The sequence below is a fragment of the Macrosteles quadrilineatus genome, unplaced genomic scaffold, assembly GCF_028750875.1.
Source record: "Macrosteles quadrilineatus isolate MER2022 unplaced genomic scaffold, UCM_ALF_1.0 Scaffold_15__1_contigs__length_3749704, whole genome shotgun sequence".
Taxonomy (NCBI): domain Eukaryota; kingdom Metazoa; phylum Arthropoda; class Insecta; order Hemiptera; family Cicadellidae; genus Macrosteles; species Macrosteles quadrilineatus.
The window spans coordinates 630,901-652,826 of record NW_026542608.1 but is presented as its reverse complement, the minus strand read 5'-3'; the positions used below and the strand labels follow the sequence as shown (position 1 = coordinate 652,826).

Here is a 21,926-nt window from a genome sequence, read left to right as displayed (position 1 = left end):
GTTAAATGTATTTGTTTATCGGTTATCAATTTATGAGCTCTGGGAAGGTAACGAGCATGGCGAGATACCAACTAAACAGCTGATATGTCGCCTGATTTCTTACGCAAACTTCCTGCTCTAAGCTGAAGGTGTGGCAAAACTTATTTGCAGTAAGGGGTTGGTTTTTACGAAAATAGAAATGGCTGACCAACAAGCAATAATTGGTATAACTATAACTACCTAACTCAAGTTAAGGTGGTGAGGCCTAATAGCTACTTCTCTACCACATGATTCATGATACAGGTCATACAATGGTAGGAGTAGAACAGTGCTAACTAACTCTAAGAGCGCTAACAAGTTCTTCGTTTTCCAGTTCTAAGTTTTATTGTGCAGTAAATGTAACTACTTATGTTTACAGTATTCAGCTTGCTGTTAGCTGTTGTCGATGTTAAAAACGTTAAATCCGTCAATTAATTTAAGTAACCAAGTGGTTAGCTCAATCATAAGGTGATATGACTACCAATGCACCGTTGTAGATAACTTACTGTAACTTTCAAATTATCTTTGCTAAGAATCGATTGTGGTTGTACTGAGTAGTGAGGCTACGTCACATTTGCCATTTCATCGAGATATTAAATTTGAATATGTGTGTTGGGGATAAATAAATTTGAGTAAAGTAAATGACGCGAATTACAAGAAAACAGCAAAAAAAAAGATCATACAGTACTTTAATATTTGTCACAGCAGGCCTACTGTATTTTACACTCGTATTATAAATACTCGTATAGTATTATAAAACTACAAACATAAACTATAAACATTACACAACTCGTATTATAAAACTATACATTTTATATCATGAAAATATTATATTTTAAAAAGAGAATATTCCGGAGTTCAGTTTCCAAAGATCTTCTTGCACAAAAGGACAATCATATCTGATAGTACGAAAAACGTGTCCATGAGTATTTTTCTAATCCACCCATGTAGTACTTTATCAGTTTGATTCCAGTACTCTCTGTGTACCCACTGCCCAGTACCCACCTCCAGTTAGGTAGATAACTCCGCATGTGGTCCACGGGTGTCCAGACTATACGGAGTGTCTTGGCCGGTAGACGTCCTACCCAGCTAGCGTACTCCATAGTGTCACTCCGCACTCTGCGCTCCGCAGTCCGCCTCCGCACCTCACACTGTCCGCGGTGGCGGTACACTGACAACTGACTACATCGCCGCCGCGTCGCGGAGAACTAACCTTGTCTGCCACTGATAACAGGTGATATCACAGTGTCAAACAGCGGAAGTCAAAATCATGGCATTGCGCATTTCACTAACGAGTAAACCTTGTTTTTGGAATATCGGTTGGTCGGTTAAGTCACCAAGGTTTGGCGTTTTTATGATATCCTGAAAAGTTTGGTATATACAGTCAACAAATTGAACGTGTTGTATTTTATTGCAACAGTTTTACTGTTGAGACAAACCCTAATGAGCGATAAACAACTTCTAGAATAGTGTTACGTTTTTACATGGTTTTTACCGGCGCTCAGTTGGAGACTGGTGAGTTTCTGTGCGAGAATACGTCATTAGTATGTGTGCATACTGATACCACAGACTTTAGATAGAATACTGTAATAGTTTACTCTATAGTCTGTGCTGATACTCTCCTGGTAGAGCCATGCTCAAGCAGCGATCTACTAAGCGCACCGTGGAAGCTCTTTTAATCTATGGTGGGAAGGTTCAGGAAAACGGCAACATTTATAACTACAATATTGAGTGGGCTCTGCAAGGAGCTGCGTGAGCTATATCGACCTAGAAACCCCCAAAGTTTGTGGATACAAATGTAATTTAAATATTATTTCAACTACGCGAGACAAGTTCTTTTATAATATGCTAAACTTCTTCATTTTGATAATCAAATATTTTATAATAGCATTCTACAAATATGTTGAACACTCTTCTTAGTTAGCCGTTAGGGCATATAAATAGTATGCTACATACGTTTCAACGGCGATAGCAGCTTCCATTATCCTGTATGTAAACCCGACCTAACGTGTAAGATACTCCTCCTGATGGCCACTGTTGGCTAGGTCCTAGGTGTTCTGAGACAACATGTTCACCCGTATGAATATGTAGTATGTCAGATCGTTAGAGGAGACACCCTAATTGGTCGTATGTTAACATTTCTCTATGCACTGACCGGCACGGTGACATTACTGATGTCGGTAATGGTAACGTTCACATTTCAACGTGTTTATCATGGCTTTTAGTCGTACCACTAGAATGGTAGGACTCATCACATATTCGTTTCCACGATAGATGTTTAAGTAAACAACATCCATATATAAATCCTCAAGTACCGAAATTTTGAGAAAACTAAAGGCCACAACCCCATAAACCATATACCTAAAATGTTTGTCATGACGAGAAATTCAGCGCAAAACTATCCATTATTTCATAAATTGCCATTTAAGGTCATAATTCCTTTTAATTTAAGGAAACTTCCATACACCTAATGTTAAACTACCTCAGCTACACTTTTTTGTTTGTATTACTATATTGTATTCTAATTGATTAGGTACTGAAATGTGTTTTCAGACTACAGTAAAATCAAAACTAGCACACGAGTTTGATGAGTCTGCAGCGATGGCGGATAGTCATACTCTGGTTGCTCTGTACAAGCCACAAGGTCTCGGCGATGAGGAATACCTAGCGTTGTGTTGGGTAACTAACTGATGGCCAAGGCCTCACTACAATCTCAATCAGTACACAGGTATCTCAACTGTCATTGTCATTGTCACTACTCCACGCTCCACGCCAACTACAGTCTCACAGTCACAGAAAGCTATAATTAAACACGCGTAGTGTTTATCGCAAACCTTGATGTATTCATCGCACCCAATAATCACATTCACTGGAATATTAAAATGGTGTCATTCAGAACCGAACGGTTGTTAGTAACCTACAGGCAAAATAGATTAAAATTCACCAAAAAAACAAAAAAATTAGTTCAGGGATGAAACTTTGGTTTTAACTTAGTTTTACCAATAGAAGTCAAGATTCGATGAGTCCCTAACAGTCCCGATGGGGGAACGTGGTTTTTAGGGGGTGGGGAGGGGGAATTTTGATATAATTCATTATTCACGATTTGAAGTCATTTAGGAAGTCGTGTTTAAGGTTTGTATACACGGTGAATCGATAGGAACCATATTTAGGTCGATAGAATCACCTCTATAAGAGATTTAGCAAATTGGTACAGGTTTAGTTGTTATTTTTTTCTAGGAGGGGTAGGGGGAATTTTAAATAATTTATGATTTTTGACTTATGTCTTGTCGGGTGTCGTTTTCAATGGATTTCTACATGCCAAATAGAATGGAACCACTATTTTGTCGATATAACTACATTATTAACATATTTGGAGTGCTATCTGACTGAAATAAAATAAATGTTTGTTCACAAAATTAATTATTTAATTTTTAAACATAAAAATTAAAACTATTGTCTAAACATCAAGTATTAATTGAATGAGTCCATTTTTACAATTCATTCAATTTTCCCCATTATAAAAAATACCCCCGCCGCAGCAAACCTGCAGACCAAGCGAATTTCCATTTATCTGGCAGGATTTCTACTAAAATTTGTCCTAGAAACTGTCAGATTTATTTCCTATTTCAATAACATTATTTTTAATTAATAATTAGGTTTGCTGCTACAGGGATGTAATGGGGGTTGTTTTTATTAAAATGTTAATATTAAAATGTTATAGCTAATGTTGATGTTAGTTATGAAATAAACAAAATTGCCAAGTTTGGTTTAAATACATCCACAAAAAAGTTTATTTATCTACAACAGTTTATTTATTTTTCATTAGAATAACATGGGAATTTTAAATTTACATTTTTTTTTATTATCTCCTTAACCGTTAGGCGTACAACAAGGCATATACTAAATTATTAAACCTTTTAAGCTCTAGAAAGTGGTTTGGAAAGAAATTGTGAAATTCTTTGTTGATGGGGTCAAAAATGGGAAAAACCAATTTTCTCCCCACAAATTTGGCACAAACGTGTAAACCTAAATTTTTTCAAACAAGTTTGCGAACCAGCTTGATTGGACTATGGGAACAGGGGTTTATGGGAATTTTTATGGGGAGAAAATTGGGTTTTCCCATTTTGACCTCACCAAGAAAGAATTTCTTTCCAAACCACTTTCTAGAGCTTAAAAGATTAAATAGTTTATTATATGCCTGGTTGTACGCCTAACGGTTCAAATCAAATTATCTTTATTCACTTTATACATTTTACATACAGTACATGAATAAGTGTCAAAGCATACAAAATTGGTTATACAACTTAATCTAAAAGACTTAACTATACAATTTTACAATTATTTTAGAATGTATAGCTAATTCATTTTTGATTTAGAAACTCATCTATACTATAAGGAACCAGATTAATTAAGAATTATTTTAATTTCTTTAAAAAATTGGGTTTGTTTTGATCTTTTTTTAGTAAGGCAGGTCGATATACGAAGGTTTCATTTTTGAAAGTTTCATCCGATGATAACTTTTTACAGTAAGATTTTTCCACCTTGTGTTGTATTTATTGGATACTTCAGTGTTTTTATCTTTATAAACATGCTGAATAGTTTTAATAATATACAAACCATACACTGTAAAAATTTTCATTCCATCATTACATTGTCAAAAAGTACTTAATTTTTTTTATTAAATAAGTTTCTTTTTTATTTACGTTTCTTTCTTTTACTTTCCGTAAAAAATAAAATCATTTTTCACCGACTTCTTATCCTTAAGAATTCTTATCCTTTAAGGTTAAGAAGATAATTAAAAAAAATGTTAATTTAAAATTCCCATGTTATTCTAATGGAAAAAATAAACTCTTGTAGTTCGCTTGTTTGTGGATATATTTATTTAAGCCAAACTTGGCAATTTTGTTTATTTTATACGAAGCTATCAACATTTCTATAAAACAACCCCTATTAGCTCCCCTGTAGCAGCAAACCTAATGGCTAATTAAAATTAATGTTATTTAAATAGAAAATAAATAGTAATCCTGTCAGGTAAATGAAAATTTGCTTGGTCTGCAGGTTTGCTGCGAGGGGGTATTTTATTATAATAGAAAAAATAAAATTTATTGTAAAAATAAACTCATTCAATTAATACTTGATGTTAAGTTAATTGTTTTATTTTTTATGTTTAGATATTAAATAATTAATTTTGTGCACAAACATTTATTTTATTTCAGATAGCACTCCAAATCTGTTAATAATGTACTTATATCGACAAAATAGTGGTTCCATTCCATTTGGCATGTAGAAATCCATTGAAAATGACACCCAACAGATCATAAGTCAAAAATCATAAATTATTTAAAATTCCCCCTACCCCTCCTAGAAAAAAATAACAACTAAACAAGTACCAATATGCTAAATCTCTTATGGAGGTGGTTCTATCGACCTAAATATGGTTCCTATCGATTCACCGTGTATACAAACCTTGAAAACGACTTCCTAAATGACTTCAAATCGTGAATAATGAATTATATCAAAATTCCCCCTCCCCACCCCCTAAAAACCATGTTCCCCCATCGGGACTGTTAGGGACTCATCGGATCTTGACTTCTATTGGTAAAACTAAGTTAAAACCAAAGTTTCATCCCTGAACTAATTTTTTTCATTTTTATTTAGTATTTTTCCTGTACTATGTTGTAATAATTAACTTTCGTAACAAAAGTGTAATTGTAAGCATTTTCGAGTTTTGCAGCAGTTTTGTAAGCAGTTGCAAACCTTCTAAATAGAGAACAGACATGCTTTTACGTTGGCTCCAAGGATTGGCATATGCGTGGAAATTGTCCGTTGTAAAATTACAAAAATGCACTATGCTTATATTGGTTGTGATATCAAAAAGATTAATTTTTATGAGTATTATGAAGTGTTGAGATTGAGATTGTTGAGATTGTTATCATTGCATAGAATGCTTACTCAATGATAAATCTAATCCATTCAAAGTAACCCGTTTATGATCACAATATAGTTTCTGGGAATACTACTTAGTTTTGAGACGGTCACATGAACCTAGCGAATAGAAGTGATTACTTAGCAAGTGAGGAATGCAGTGGTGTGACTATGAATCACATTTACATGCTAACGAAGACATATTGATGTTCGTAGAACTTGAGTTGAGACCAGAGGAAGTGGGAGAGGCAGTGTTGGCGGAGCGCAATAGTCATGAAGCCATGAAGGTAGAAAGGCAAGGACTGTGACGTCACGATCATGACTGACTTACAAAAGACCGTCGTGACGTCAGAGAAATCCCACTATCCGGCGCTTGCAGACGTTGTACAGTCGGAGTCCCCCAGTGCTAGGACGGCGTGACGTCATGGTAGAACTAATAGCATGAGCAGATACTGACCGAACAGGAAGATACTGACACTGGAGTCTCGGGTTGAGGAAGGATCCGTGGGTTGAAGGCCAGCGCGCCGGTCGATCACGGCATAGGTCGCGGTCGCTTCGCAAGGCTCGGAAAACATCCGCATCTTCATAACACTACGAATGCGGTAGGATTTTGAACACGGTTAATCATGGGTTAAAATACTATCTAAAAGTCTATTATTTAGCTATCCATACTACTTAACGTACCAATGGACCTTTGATTTTACATCATCAATAGAACATAATAATGTTGCTAATTAGGCTATTTTAGTATTTATGATTACTGTACTACAATCATGAAAAATATCGGCTTACTACTACCTGCTTTAAAACGGCGAAGGAATTAACCGATAATAGATTCGTATATTCTACACCACCACGATGAGCATTACAAGTATACATTTTGTTTGACCGAATCTTTGAACAGAATTGAACCAATTTACTGTAAATGAAATGGTCGAAATACTCGGGCAGTTTGTTTGACCGAAGCTTTGAACGGAATTGAACCAATTTACTGTAAATAAAATGGTTGAAATACTCGGGCAGTTTGTTTGACCGAAGCTTTGAACGGAATTGAACCAATTTACTGTAAATAAAATGGTTGAAATACTCGGGCAGTTTGTTTGACCGAAGCTTTGAACGGAATTGAACCAATTTACTGTAAATAAAATGGTTGAAATACTCGTGCAGTTTGTTTGACCGAAGCTTTGAACGGAATTGAACCAATTTACTGTAAATAAAATGGTTGAAATACTCTGGCAGTTTGTTTGACCGAAGCTTTGAACGGAATTGAACCAATTTACTGTAAATAAAATGGTTGAAATACTCGGGCAGTTTGTTTGACCGAAGCTTTGAACGGAATTGAACCAATTTACTGTAAATAAAATGGTTGAAATACTCGGGCAGTTTGTTTGACCGAAGCTTTGAACGGAATTGAACCAATTTACTGTAAATAAAATGGTTGAAATACTCGGGCAGTTTGTTTGACCGACGCTTTGAACGGAATTGAACCAATTTACTGTAAATAAAATGGTTGAAATACTCGGGCAGTTTGTTTGACCGAAGCTTTGAACGGAATTGAACCAATTTACTGTAAATAAAATGGTTGAAATACTCGGGCAGTTTGTTTGACCGAAGCTTTGAACAGAATTGAACCAATTTACTGTAAATAAAATGGTTGAAATACTCGGGCAGTTTGTTTGACCGAAGCTTTGAACAGAATTGAACCAATTTACTGTAAATAAAATGGTTTAAATACTCGGGCAGTTTGTTTGACCGAAGCTTTGAACAGAATTGAACCAATTTACTGTAAATAAAATGGTTGAAATACTCGGGCAGTTTGTTTGACCGAAGCTTTGAACAGAATTGAACCAATTTACTGTAAATAAAATGGTTGAAATACTCGGGCAGTTTGTTTGACCGAAGCTTTGAACAGAATTGAACCAATTTACTGTAAATAAAATGATCGAACTACTCGGGCAGTTTGTTCTATTGTCATTGTTGTGGTGTATACTCTTTTCCCAGTTCTCAACGATCCTGCATAAATTTATTGCGAGCTTTGTGAAAGCTGCTGTGCCTACGTACACGTTTATTTATTGTACAACAAATTTTAATGCCAATGCAAGTCATAGATAAGAAACTACAACGACGTAACCGCACACAATGATCTCATGCCTGCCTGCAGCCCGGCCTACTTGTGCCTCTGGTTACGTAATCTGCTTTGTATCGGCTTAATTATAAGAAGTTCAAAGGAGGATAACTGAGAATGTAACCCATAACTGAACACAAATGACTAAAGTTTGGTCAAACAAATGAGTGGTAAGCAACCAAATTTGAAGTATCTATTTTCACTGGCGGATTGAATATTCTGAATATGAGCGTTCCTGTAGGCTTCTTTACGAATCATTAAACAATTTTGAGTTTTGATCAAGTGTCTCTCCTTGATTATCTATTCCGGAACCTTAATACAATTTAAATAGGTACCAACAGTGCATTCTTGAGCGACGAATTAAAATACCTCAATTCTCTAATTGAGGTATGCAAATTTGAATTTCCTTTCACATTTGCATCCTATTTTAGAATTAAACATTTTGGAATATATTAGGTTTGCTAACAGTGCTGTATAACGCAGATTGTGATGTAGGCGATATTGAGATGAAGATTAAAAACAAGAAGAATCAGTTGTTACGAGGGAGTTCTCATGTCTGGTTTCGGTCATTGCACACAAGGCTGGGGCCTGCAGGGGCCTCCTATCGCCTCCCACGCCTACCTCTACCACATGACATACAGACACAGGCACTGTCGTACACAAGGCTGGGACCTGCAGGGGCCTCTAATCTCCCACACATACCTCTACCACATGACATACAGACACAGGCACTGTCGGTACACAAGGCTGGGGCCTGCAGGGGCCTCTCACCTCCCACTCATACCTCTACCACATGACATACAGACACAGGCACTGTCGGTACACAAGGCTGGGGCCTGCAGGGGCCTCTCACCTCCCACACCTACCTCTACCACATGACATCCAGACACAGGCACTGTCGGTACACAAGGCTGGGACCTGCAGGGGCCTCTCACCTCCCACACCTACCTCTACCACATGACATACAGACACAGGCACTGTCGTACACAAGGCTGGAACCTGCAGGGGCCTCTCACCTCCCACTCATACCTCTACCACATGACATACAGACACAGGCACTGTCGGTACACAAGGCTGGGACCTGCAGGGGCCTCTCACCTCCCACTCATACCTCTACTACATGACATACAGACACAGGCACTGTCGGTACACAAGGCTGCAGGGGCCTCTCATCTCCCACACCTACCTCTACCACATGACATACAGACACAGGCACTGTCGGTACACAAGGCTGGGACCTGCAGGGGCCTCTCATCTCCCACACCTACCTCTACCACATGACATACAGACACAGGCACTGTCGGTACACAAGGCTGGGACCTGCAAGGGCCTCTCACCTCCCACACCTACCTCTACCACATGACATACAGACACAGGCACTGTCGGTACACAAGGCTGGGGCCTGCAGGGGCCTATCACCTCCCACACCTACCTCTACCACATGACATACAGACACAGGCACTGTCGGTACACAAGGCTGGGGCCTGCAGGGGCCTCTCACCTCCCACACCTACCTCTACCACATGACATACAGACACAGGCACTGTCGGTACACAAGGCTGGGACCTGCAGGGGCCTCTCATCTCCCACACATACCTCTACCACATGACATACAGACACAGGCACTGTCGGTACACAAGGCTGCAGGGGCCTCTCATCTCCCACACCTACCTCTACCACATGACATACAGACACAGGCACTGTCGGTACACAAGGCTGGGACCTGCAGGGGCCTCTCATCTCCCACACCTACCTCTACCACATGACATACAGACACAGGCACTGTCGGTACACAAGGCTGGGACCTGCAGGGGCCTCTCACCTCCCACACCTACCTCTACCACATGACATACAGACACAGGCACTGTCGGTACACAAGGCTGGGACCTGCAGGGGCCTCTCATCTCCCACACCTACCTCTACCACATGACATACAGACACAGGCACTGTCGGTACACAAGGCTGGGACCTGCAGGGGCCTCTCATCTCCCACACCTACCTCTACCACATGACATACAGACACAGACACTGTCGGTACACAAGGCTGGGGCCTGCAGGGGCCTCTCACCTCCCACACCTACCTCTACCACATGACATACAGACACAGGCACTGTCGTACACAAGGCTGGGACCTGCAGGGGCCTCTCACCTCCCACTCATACCTCTACCACATGACATACAGACACAGGCACTGTCGGTACACAAGGCTGGGGCCTGCAGGGGCCTCTCACCTCCCACTCATACCTCTACCACATGACATACAGACACAGGCACTGTCGGTACACAAGGCTGGGGCCTGCAGGGGCCTCTCACCTCCCACACCTACCTCTACCACATGACATACAGACACAGGCACTGTCGTACACAAGGCTGGGACCTGCAGGGGCCTCTCATCTCCCACACATACCTCTGCCACATGACATACAGACACAGGCACTGTCGGTACACAAGGCTGCAGGGGCCTCTCATCTCCCACACCTACCTCTACCACATGACATACAGACACAGGCACTGTCGGTACACAAGGCTGGGACCTGCAGGGGCCTCTCATCTCCCACACCTACCTCTACCACATGACATACAGACACAGGCACTGTCGGTACACAAGGCTGGGACCTGCAGGGGCCTCTCACCTCCCACACCTACCTCTACCACATGACATACAGACACAGGCACTGTCGGTACACAAGGCTGGGACCTGCAGGGGCCTCTCATCTCCCACACCTACCTCTACCACATGACATACAGACACAGGCACTGTCGGTACACAAGGCTGGGACCTGCAGGGGCCTCTCATCTCCCACACCTACCTCTACCACATGACATACAGACACAGACACTGTCGGTACACAAGGCTGGGGCCTGCAGGGGCCTCTCACCTCCCACACCTACCTCTACCACATGACATACAGACACAGGCACTGTCGTACACAAGGCTGGGACCTGCAGGGGCCTCTCACCTCCCACTCATACCTCTACCACATGACATACAGACACAGGCACTGTCGGTACACAAGGCTGGGGCCTGCAGGGGCCTCTCACCTCCCACTCATACCTCTACCACATGACATACAGACACAGGCACTGTCGGTACACAAGGCTGGGGCCTGCAGGGGCCTCTCACCTCCCACACCTACCTCTACCACATGACATACAGACACAGGCACTGTCGTACACAAGGCTGGGACCTGCAGGGGCCTCTCATCTCCCACACATACCTCTGCCACATGACATACAGACACAGGCACTGTCGGTACACAAGGCTGGGACCTGCAGGGGCCTCTCATCTCCCACACCTACCTCTACCACATGACATACAGACACAGGCACAGGCTCTGTATGCAAAGGCGTCGAGGGTATTTCCTCAAGGGGGCAAACCGGTATATGATTCTAGAGGTAGGGAAAACGTCCTTCCCTCTGCAAACAATGTTAACATCAAACTTTTTCAGAACTATTTAGACTCCTCTTTTGGTTGTTAGCTAATTTCAGTCTTTTTTCTTTTGCTTGTATTTAATTACATGTTTTGAATGATCTTATATCATTGTACAAAAATCTCATAGATTTATTTAAAACTCATTAATATGTCTACAATTTTACAAAACTGAGTTAGATTTTAATTTTGTTATTCTCAATCTGTTTACCCCCCCCCCCCCCTCGACGGACACTCATGACTGTATGCATCTACAGAATTAGCCATGAAGCGATCGTCGGTAACCTGTAGATGCCCTTGCGCTATGTTATCTGAGGTCGCAAAGTCGCGACTATTATTTGAAGAGAAAAGACATTGTTGCAAACTTGCCGACTGAACAGATGATATTGTTTTTGTCATAATGTCTGGTAACATGTTGGTGAATTTATCTCCGATTATCAAAAACCACAGAAACACTGGGCCATAATTGCTGTAACGGTTCTGCTTGTTTTGGCGGAATCAGATCGTGACCACATGAGGACAGGATGTTCATTACGATCAGCACGAGCACACTCACACACACACACATGACGTGCACTGTCCTTGGGACGGCGATGACGTAATGGCTAAACTGAAGAACCTAGGCCTAGGTACGTGGCTGGGTACTTGTAGGAAGCTCCAGGTAAACAAACACTCGCTTGAACCTCAAGGTTTTATTGCTTTTTGACTAAGCGCCGCCAATCAAAATTTGATGACGCAAATTTTATAATCGGAAATGCATCCGAATGTAAAAATGTAACACTAGTTTTCTATGGATTCAATACATACAATACCGAACAATATACATACATATACATACATTGCTATCCGGGTAACATGATACATGAATCAACATCGGGGACAAGCTTTGTCTCTGCCTATCACTAATTTGGGAATGGAACTCTTTATTTAGTTTGAGATTAAGATATGCACATCACATCGCCTGTTGTATGCTATTTGTAATAAATAAAATCGCTTAAACTATCAGGGAAATTATTCATGATCTTTTTGCAAGACTGGTTAGACGTGTGTTCAACTTATATGCCTCGGCCAATAACAGTTCATTGTTGGCGGTTCAGTTATCCTATTAACCTTTATTCGTAGTTCTGCAATTGACAATACAACAAAGACGGTTTCCTATGATAACTCCGCAGTACTCAATATAAGATAACAATGATAGCTCAAGATAATAGAAATGTTTTACAGTCTTAAAGGTCAATTCCTCAGTGGGTTTCCCATCAACGTGAATTGTTTAAAGAAAATTTGCCTGTATTTTAAAACGTTTTTATAAACTCGCTTTCTTGTCCGGTACAAATAACTTCCCGATGAGCTAGAGAGTTGAAACTTGAAACATAACCCAAAAATGTATGACAATGCAATATTAAATCATTTTATTTTCATTTTAGAGATAATAAGGGTTTGGTTATGTATTAACAGCCCATATAAAATAGATTTTACATATTTACACATTAAAGTAGAAAATTATTTATAAATATAATACATTTTAAAATACCACGTTTTTAAACGCACTTAAATAAAAGTATAAAATAATGTATAAATATGTGGACAGAATAAATACTTGTAAGATTTAAAACAAAAACGTGGGGTGCATGCAATAGATAATAATAGTTCAACAGGTGAAGGTGCATGCGCCTCACGTTTTTCGTTTTAAATCTTACAAGTATTTTCTACTTTTTAGTGCGTTTAAAAACGTGGTAATTAAAAAAAGTGTTTTTATTTATAAATTATTTCTACTTTAATGTGTAAATATGTTAAATCTATTTAGTCAAATCTATGATATTAATAAAGTTTACTTTCAAACTATGTTCATAATTGTCAGATAAGTGGACAAGTTTGGGATATTCAGCTAGTTATCAATACATCGCAAATGCAGCAATCTCTTCTGTAGCATTCCAAGAGTGATGAGTGACTCAGTGATGGGTCATCGATGATCTTTAACAACACTACGATTCTAACTGATTCAGAGTAACAAGTTGTACGATAAGACCATAATGTGTCAGACAATATGAACGTTGTTCTGTACATGATGAGATCTTCGTATTAATAATATGAAAACAACAACGATAAACTCAATAACAAAGATGTATGTTTGTACACTTTTCTAAGGCTATGAATTACTTCTGGGGGTATAATAATAGCAAAACTAGAATAAAATCCAGTGCTGGCACTTCTATTTCTCTAGTTCTACATTCAGATATTGATCTGTAGCTAGACACACCCTGCGGAGACGAGAAGTCTACGGTTTTGTGTTTGCCTCTTGTTGACCTACAATCTCGTTTGGGGTCCAAAGACCAAACATACTGTCACATTATAAGTACCGGTACGTGTTTACTAACAGTAATTACGCCATAGCTCAGGAAGAAACGTGCTAAAAGAGGCCCAGTTAACTTTATCGGGGTAATCTTCATCCGTGTTATCTATTGATGAAAATGAGAAAAAAACATACTTCTTTAAGTAGGTACTTTAATTCAATGTGAATAGAATGACAAGGGATATAATGGACGCAAATCAAAACTCAAAACTATAAACAACTTCACACAGAATAACAGAGAAAGATAACGAAAGAACTACCTAATATAGGAATTCCAATTTGTTGGAACATGTTCAAGGAATATAAACAAACTCAAATATAGATGGAAGTTTTTTTCAATAAAAGTAAAGTATTTATTTAATCCGAGTGAATAGTGTTTTTCACGCCATGTATACATTGTTGAGACTAGTAGCAAAACAAGAACTGTACCTTGTTAAGTTTTCTCGTTATAGTTTTACATTTAAGAACTTTTTTATACAGCTGTTTCTAACATGAATACTTTTTACCGAGGTCAAAGGTTGTTATCGTTATCTCTTAATAAATGACGTGCGTTCTGCTCTTACCGGATCTCGCGCTCTGTTTTTTCTTCCTCAGGTTTGTTGTCGATTTCCTGCATCTTGTCGTAGAACTGTCTCCACATCTGGTCCTCCATGGCTATGGTTGTCACACTCCACGGGACGGTATGGTATGGTATGGTACACAGTGATAGCTCGGCCGCGGACACACTGACTGGTACTGGTACCATGGACCATTCTACCCCCTCCCTCCCCCAGCTATGACTCATGGTCGCATCAGCACTACTGTATATAACCTCCGCAAATACACCAGGAAAGCCAGCATTGCGGTTAACACTTTGGTCAAATATTGGTTAAAGTGATTAACAGAGTAAATTTTTCGTTCGTTAAACTATACATTTTAATAATGCGTATTACGGTTTTCCTTCACTCTCTAAGTTTAATAATCAATTAAAAACATATTAGTACAAATTCTATAATTATTTAATTAACTTTTGTACAATGGCTATTAAGCTATAAAATACAGGGTTATTACAAATGATGTTCCTGATTTTGATTATAAATATTAATGGGTTAATTTGTTTCAAGACTATTTTAGTTGGTACCATTGGAAAGAAAAACTCATAAATTTTCATTTACATTGGTTTAGGTGCATATCAGCTGTTTGTCAAGTCAATTGTTGTAAGTGTTGTGTAATGGCTGAATTTGAAGGCAGGAAAGCTTTTTGCCAGTTGGAATATTACATTAACCAATCTGTTATTAGTGTGCAACGACACTTTAGAACCAGGTTTAACGATTATCCTCCTAGTAACCACTATATTGGCAAGTGACAGTTGATATTTAAGAGAAATGGCTGCATTTGAATGTTACTTGTGGTAGGGCTGAACTTAACAATGTGCTGCCTGAGATATGGAACGAGCTCGGTGGTCCGAATAATGACACACCCCTGAACTTTCCTACAAGATCTCCGGACACCCCCTGATTTTTTTCTTGCGGGGACACATCAAAGATAAGGCGTACACACCACTATTATCAGATAGCATACTTGAGATCCAGCAACGGATTACCAATGCTATCGAAACAATAGACCTAGACACACTTTTCAAAGTCTAGCAAGAGCTTGACTACTTTATTGTCATCTGTCATCAGAAGGGGTTCCCGTATCGATCATTTACAGTTCTGTGTATCTGTGTCGAAACTTTTTGAGTTTTTCAAAAGTTGTAACCATTTTATTTCTTTGTATAACAAATATAACTATATTTTATGTATGTATGAAATCATGAACATCATTTGTAATAACCCTGTATTGTAATGGACAAAAACATCAAAATTCTAAATTTGTTAACCTGCTAATTATTGAGGTATAGCCTCTATGCGCAAACTCAATCCAGTGAAAACTTAATTTGCACAATTATTCAGGTACCCAATTAAGATCTATTAGAATCACTTTATAGATGTAAAAAGTAAATAATGTAAATACTGTAATTAGAAACACTCAATGTATCGATATTAAACATTTAAGTAACGAAACTGTGTAATTTATTGGTATACTTACAAACAACTTTTTTTGTTTTCCTTTGCAAACGTGCATTTTTCCCCTAAACACATCTGTTATCCTCTTAACATGACCAACTGCCCCCTCCCAACAACTGCTAACAATCGGTCCTGCAATAGCCTCGAGCTATCAACAATACAAAGCGATCTCGCGAACATTCACTTGGAAACTCGTCACCTTGACCTGAACTACACAGATCATAAACCACAACTAAGACAGTCAATGATGATCATTATATATTATTTGGTGCCAGTATACCAAGAGGCCGAAAATGAAGTCAGCATTTTATCTTTAACCGGAGTTTAGGTTTTCAAATTCAACTAATGTCGGTTCATAGTCGGGAAAAATTAATGAAAATGGAGAAAATCAAGGAAAAATAACCTCTTATTTATGTGTTTAATTGATTCGAGACAACAGAAAGATGAGAAGAATGAAAAACGTCAAACTCAAAATGTCAATGCTTCAAAATCAAATTAATTTTATGTTCGTTTTAGGATACAGTATAACGTAGAACAATAAGGATTTACAAGTATTTTGCCTAAATGCAGAGCACGAGTATGTACACAAATGGTGTTTCTTAAAATATAGGTAGTTTCAAAGTATACAACATAGCAAAATGGAATGAAAGAGGGCTTAAAACTATTAATAGTTGGATTTATTTTATTTTATAACTTCTATTGCCAATGGGAATTTAATTTAAAAAAAACCCCAATCTTTTTATCTCTATTTCACTCAGTAGCATAATATTAATATTTAAATACACTAATTCGTGGGTATGCAACCCAATTGATGTAGTTAAGGTAAACTGATGTAATCTTGGTTAAAATTCCCAAGAGATACTCCAAAATGTTTGGAAAGCCTCGGGAGTGTATCAAGACTTTGTGGTCTAGATAAGGTAATCACTGTTATTTTTCTGTAAGTCGTACTTTATTCGAATTCTACATCTTTTTGGATATCCGTAGCACATCATGAATGTAAAATAGTGTATTGGTGATCAATGCATAAATAAATAATACTGATAGTTTTTAGTCAATGTATTCTGGTAAATTTTTTTATAGAAGTTTTAATTTGATAAGCCTAAACCCTGAGGGTGAGCTAAATTTAATTTACTCTTCAGAACAAAAGCTTTATTAGAGAATATCACTGTTATTGTAAAAACTATTTTAATTCCAGTCGATTTTCAATTTAATCGTCCAGAGCAATATTTCCTAAATTCTTTAGCCTATGTGGTGAGTTTGTAATGGAATAAATATCTATAGTGGGTAACTGCAAGTTTCAGCTGTTCTTTCTGTCAGTCAAATTTAGTAAAACTAGTGTCCCTGTTGCTCGAATTCGAGCAATTGCTAAGTAAATATTTGTAGCAAACTGTTATAATACTATATTAGCAAACTTATTGACTGTTTAGGATTAACCTATGCTCTTCTTCTCACTTTTGATTTCTGACAACAGCTGGAGTTTCATAACAATTTTTGTTTCCAATGTTAATCTTATGGAGAAATACGAAACTTTAAAGGGCTCCAGGGCCTCACTCTCTCATTATTTCCCTAAAAAGAAAGTTTCCTGCACAACTTCATGCTACGCTCTTTCCAATGACACCAAAAACATGACAATCGGTTCAGTAGTTTCGGAGGAGTAATTGTCACAAAAATCCTGCTTGCGTATTAAATAAGTACTAGTGTACATGTTGCTCGAAATCGAGCAATTGCAAAGAAGTACAGGAGTTACATATACACAAATGAAATCACTTGTTTAAAAACTAATAACAGTCATAATTTCTGATGATTTTAAAAGAGTCAACTAAAAGATTATTAACTAATGGAAATACTCACAATTTACATAACAGTCCTATTCCAGTTTAAAGGGTTAATTTTTAACTATCAAACTGCCCATGGACGGGAAAAAGGCAAGCTTACAATTTAAGTCAACGTAAAAAGGCTGTCAGCTTCAGCTTTTATAATGTACCATACCTAAGTTTTTTGGCCAATTTGTAGACAATAAGGTGTAGGCTACTTTAAACTCTACAGAACAGATTTAGGCAAAAACTGACAGAACTCTGAAATGGTGTTATTTATCATAGGCATACTCATATGCCAAATCCTTAAAATAAAAATGCAATAATTAGTATCATTAAACACAAACCAACATCCAAAACTATACTAATTTTTAATACAACATAGATAATTTACACATTGACTGTTTACAATTAACATATGTTCTTCTTCTCACTTTTAATTTTTGCTTCGCAACGGGAAAAATCTGTTTCATAATCATTGAAATAGATTTATAATAAATAATCTATATATATAAAAGGCAAAGCCCTCACTGACTGACTGACTGACTCACTCACTCACTCATCACTAATTCTCCCACTTCCCACTTACCTAAGAGGCTGAAATTTGGTACACTGATTCTTTAGGCATTAAATAGGAAAACTAAGTGGTTTTTATTCTGATCGGACTCTCGGGCTCCGCCCCAGTGGCTCTGGAGTTTCCCATGTTAACGTAATGAGTACTCATATTTAAATGGAATTAATGAATCATAACAGCTGTTTAAATTAAACAAGTTGGTTCTGTTCTATGATGTTCAATAGCATTAAAGTTACAAGGATTACCAACAGAGTGCAGCACTATTATTTTTTTTAATATTTGACAACAGCTAATTTGAAACCAAAAGGTGAGTGAGCGTAGCGAACGAACTTCAACCCGGAGGCGAGGTAGCGTAGCGAACGAGCTAACCTGAAGGCAATTGAGCGCAGCGAACGAACTTCAACCAGGACGTGTGAGCACAGCGAACGAGCTCCAACCTAAAGGTGAGTGAGCGCAGCGAACGAACTTCAACCAGGACGTGATTGAGCCATGCGAACGAGCTCACATATGAAGTTAAACGGGGCAAAGCCCGCGGGTACAGCTAGTCTATCATAAAGTTTAAGATTAAATAAACCTACTATATAGTTGTTTTATTTTTTTGGATCAGCTGTCTGAAATTGTGAAATAGGCAATTGACAGTTCTGTTTGTTTACATTTAAATGTCAAAGCAAATGTAAACATTGTGAATTTTCTCATGCTTCCATGGAGACCAATTATTAATATTTAATTTATGACAACAGCTGGAGTTTCAAAACAATGTTTGTTTCCCATGTTAATCTTATGGAGAAATACTAAACTTTAAAGGGCCCCAGGGCCTCATTCTCTAATTATTTACCTAAAAAGAAAGTTTCCTGCACAACTTCACGTTACGCTCTTTCCAATGACACCAAAAACATGACTAAGCGTAAGTAAACAACAATTCAAGTTCGTAAATGTAGCTAAATAAGTAGTTGAGTAAATACAAATTAGGATTTCTTACAATTTCGCTTTTAAAACATATTGTGTGTTCTTTAACCACCAAAACTATAGACGCAAACATTTCCGGTAGATATTAAGTGGACGTTTAAAGTTCTGTTTGATTGCTGGATACTAAAATAACGATGGCGATTTTATTATATCATGTTGATATGCTAAAGCTTTAACTAACCCATTGAGCTGTATCGCTGTATGGATATGAATGAAGGTTGGTCCCATCGACGTGAGATTGTGATATGTAAAGTTCCTGTCACGACATCAAGCAACATCTGAACAGCCAAGAGTGGCAAGTGGCATGGCTGTAGTGAAGGCGCTGACGTCCGCGTCCCATACCTTTTTTTGTCCTATGACGCTACTATAGGCACGAGCCCGGAATTGTTTTCCACATTACTTTAGGCTATTCCTAGGGGTTGCGGCATTATCATGGTGATCGGTGGGATTTGAACCCGGGACCTCGGACACCGAAGCCCCGCGCTCGACCACCAGACCAGCTCGCTCCACATTAAAAATATAATACAAATCCTAAATCTTAACAGATGGACTTGATAAACTAATTAATCAAGAATAAAAATACTATAGTCCTTGGAATAAAAGAAATTTCATAAATTTATTAGCATCGCAATTATATTGTGTCTATACATTCTATAATTAAAAGTTTACATAAGATTTGTTATGAAACGCAGCTGTTACCATAACTTTAACTTTCTCCCTCCTATACATTGTATATTATAGATATAGCATTGTTTTCGTGTTGTTTTCTAGAGTGAAAATAACCGTTTTGCGGCTCATTGTTCCCAAAAAACTAAAAAGTGTTTTCGTCATAATGCAACAAAAACAGCCGTTTTCAATGCATATGCGTTGCGGGTCTAAAGTAGCTATTTTACTCTATGGGGATTAAAAATCATTTTTAGTCCCATACCATAGACTCAACACAACTCACAAGTGGACTTCTCTCTCGTCCCGTTGCAAATTTTGAAGCTCGTTTTTCGCGTCTGGTTCGTGTCTGATTTTGTTTCTATTATTTTATATTAGGATTAATTTAATGATTTGTGCTTTACTGTTTGCTTATGTAGCTATGGGACGAGTTATTGTTTATTTGTTATTGTTTGATCGTTTTATTAGAGAATTTCCCATATATGGAATAAGCTATTACGTAGGTCTCATGGTAAGAATTGGACCCGGGACCGATTTTCTTTTTCGTTTTGAGGTCCTTAGAGACCAAAAACACTATCCGTTCAAGTTTATATTATATCAAAGATAATATAACACCATTGGTTCCTTATTTAATGATATTTAAACTAGCAGTTATACCCGTGCCTTACAACGGGGTCAGTATGCAAAAGAGACAATGTTCAATGGTTCTTTGGAAATCCTTCACTTTTACAATTTAATTTACAAACGAAATTGAACTGTATAACTTAACTTGATAATAGTATGTTGTTTTTGTTAACTAAGACTGTAAACATTTATCTGGATACAAAATCAATGATAGATCTTAAGGTATAGCCAAATAACATGTCGAATGGTTTTTATTTTATTGTAAACGAAAAGCAATCACAATAGTTACAAACCTGTCTGTAGTGTAATTTTCTGACATATTTTAGTCAAATTGTAATCACTGTAGGGATGGACGAGATTGAATTTTAGTTCGAGACGAGACGAGATTTTATATTTCTCATAAAAAATAAGAACGCCTTCGCAAAGGAAACGCAACTACAACACGCTCCTGTATTGCGGGTATTGCATTGACTTTCTGCAGGCGTTTTTAATTTTTTTTTTATTTTTTATTCTCGTCTCGATAAAAATCTCGGCCAAAAAGAAATCTCGTCTCGTGTAACGAGATTTAAATTTTCCCGAAAATTCGCATAGTCTGCAGGTCTGCGACAGGGGTTTTATTGAGCGGAGCGAGCGAAGCTCTTATACGTCGACTTTTATGCATTTCGTAATACGCAAACTCCTCCTAGACGGCTGAATCAATCGTTTTCAAATTTTGGATGGTGATAAAGACCATATCGGTGAGTGCCAACATCTATATGGCGTTAAACATAACTCTCAGGAATCCGCCCCACTGGGTCTCAAAGTTTCAATGCAATTCTTATGAAAGCAGTATTTGACACATAAACAAAAACATATGATCAGCTGTTGACTTTTGAATGCAGTAGATAAAGAAATAGCTGATAGCTTTAATTCACAGATATTAGAACAGAAACGGTATGGATCATAAATATAATCAAATGACGACACTAGCTTGAGGTCCGTGACATAGGAAGTGCTAAAGGAAGTACTAAAGGTGAGCAGTCTGGAGTGTGGAAACTGTTTATGACGATTATATTTAGGTATCTGCATTCCAAAAACTATAAGGGAAGGGAGGAAAACGGGTCCACGACGTAGGAAGTGATAAAAGAATTAATCAAGGTGAGTAAAAGTAGTCCGGAGTGTGGGATCTGCTTATGACCATTATATTAAGGTATCTGCAATCCTATGATGCTATGGGAAGGGAGGGAAACAGGTCCGCGACGTAGGAAGTGGTGAAGGAAGTAGTAAAGGCGAGCAGTCCGGAGTGTGGGAACTGTTTATGACGATTAGAATAAGGTATCTGCAATCATAAAATGCTGTGGGAAGGGAGGAAAACAGGTCCGTGACGTAGGAAGTGATGAAGGAAGTAGT

At 38.1% G+C, this 21,926-nt stretch overlaps 1 protein-coding gene across 5 annotated transcripts in view; it reads right to left on the bottom strand.

The window, feature by feature from the left end:
• LOC129005064 (protein unc-13 homolog 4B-like) overlaps window positions 1-21,926 on the bottom strand; it is a 96,393-nt gene that overhangs the window by 37,971 nt on the left and 36,496 nt on the right. Inside the window, exon 1 of one of the 5 annotated variants that reach the window (XM_054433852.1) lies at window positions 14,412-14,542. The exons of 3 other annotated variants lie outside the window; for them this stretch is intronic. In XM_054433852.1, coding sequence (XP_054289827.1) covers window positions 14,412-14,500 — 89 coding nt within the window. In that variant the 5' untranslated portion in view covers window positions 14,501-14,542. Of the gene's footprint in view, window positions 1-1,023; window positions 1,154-14,411; window positions 14,543-21,926 lie in introns of those variants that run through there. One more of the 5 variants, XM_054433851.1, reaches the window with a different exon arrangement.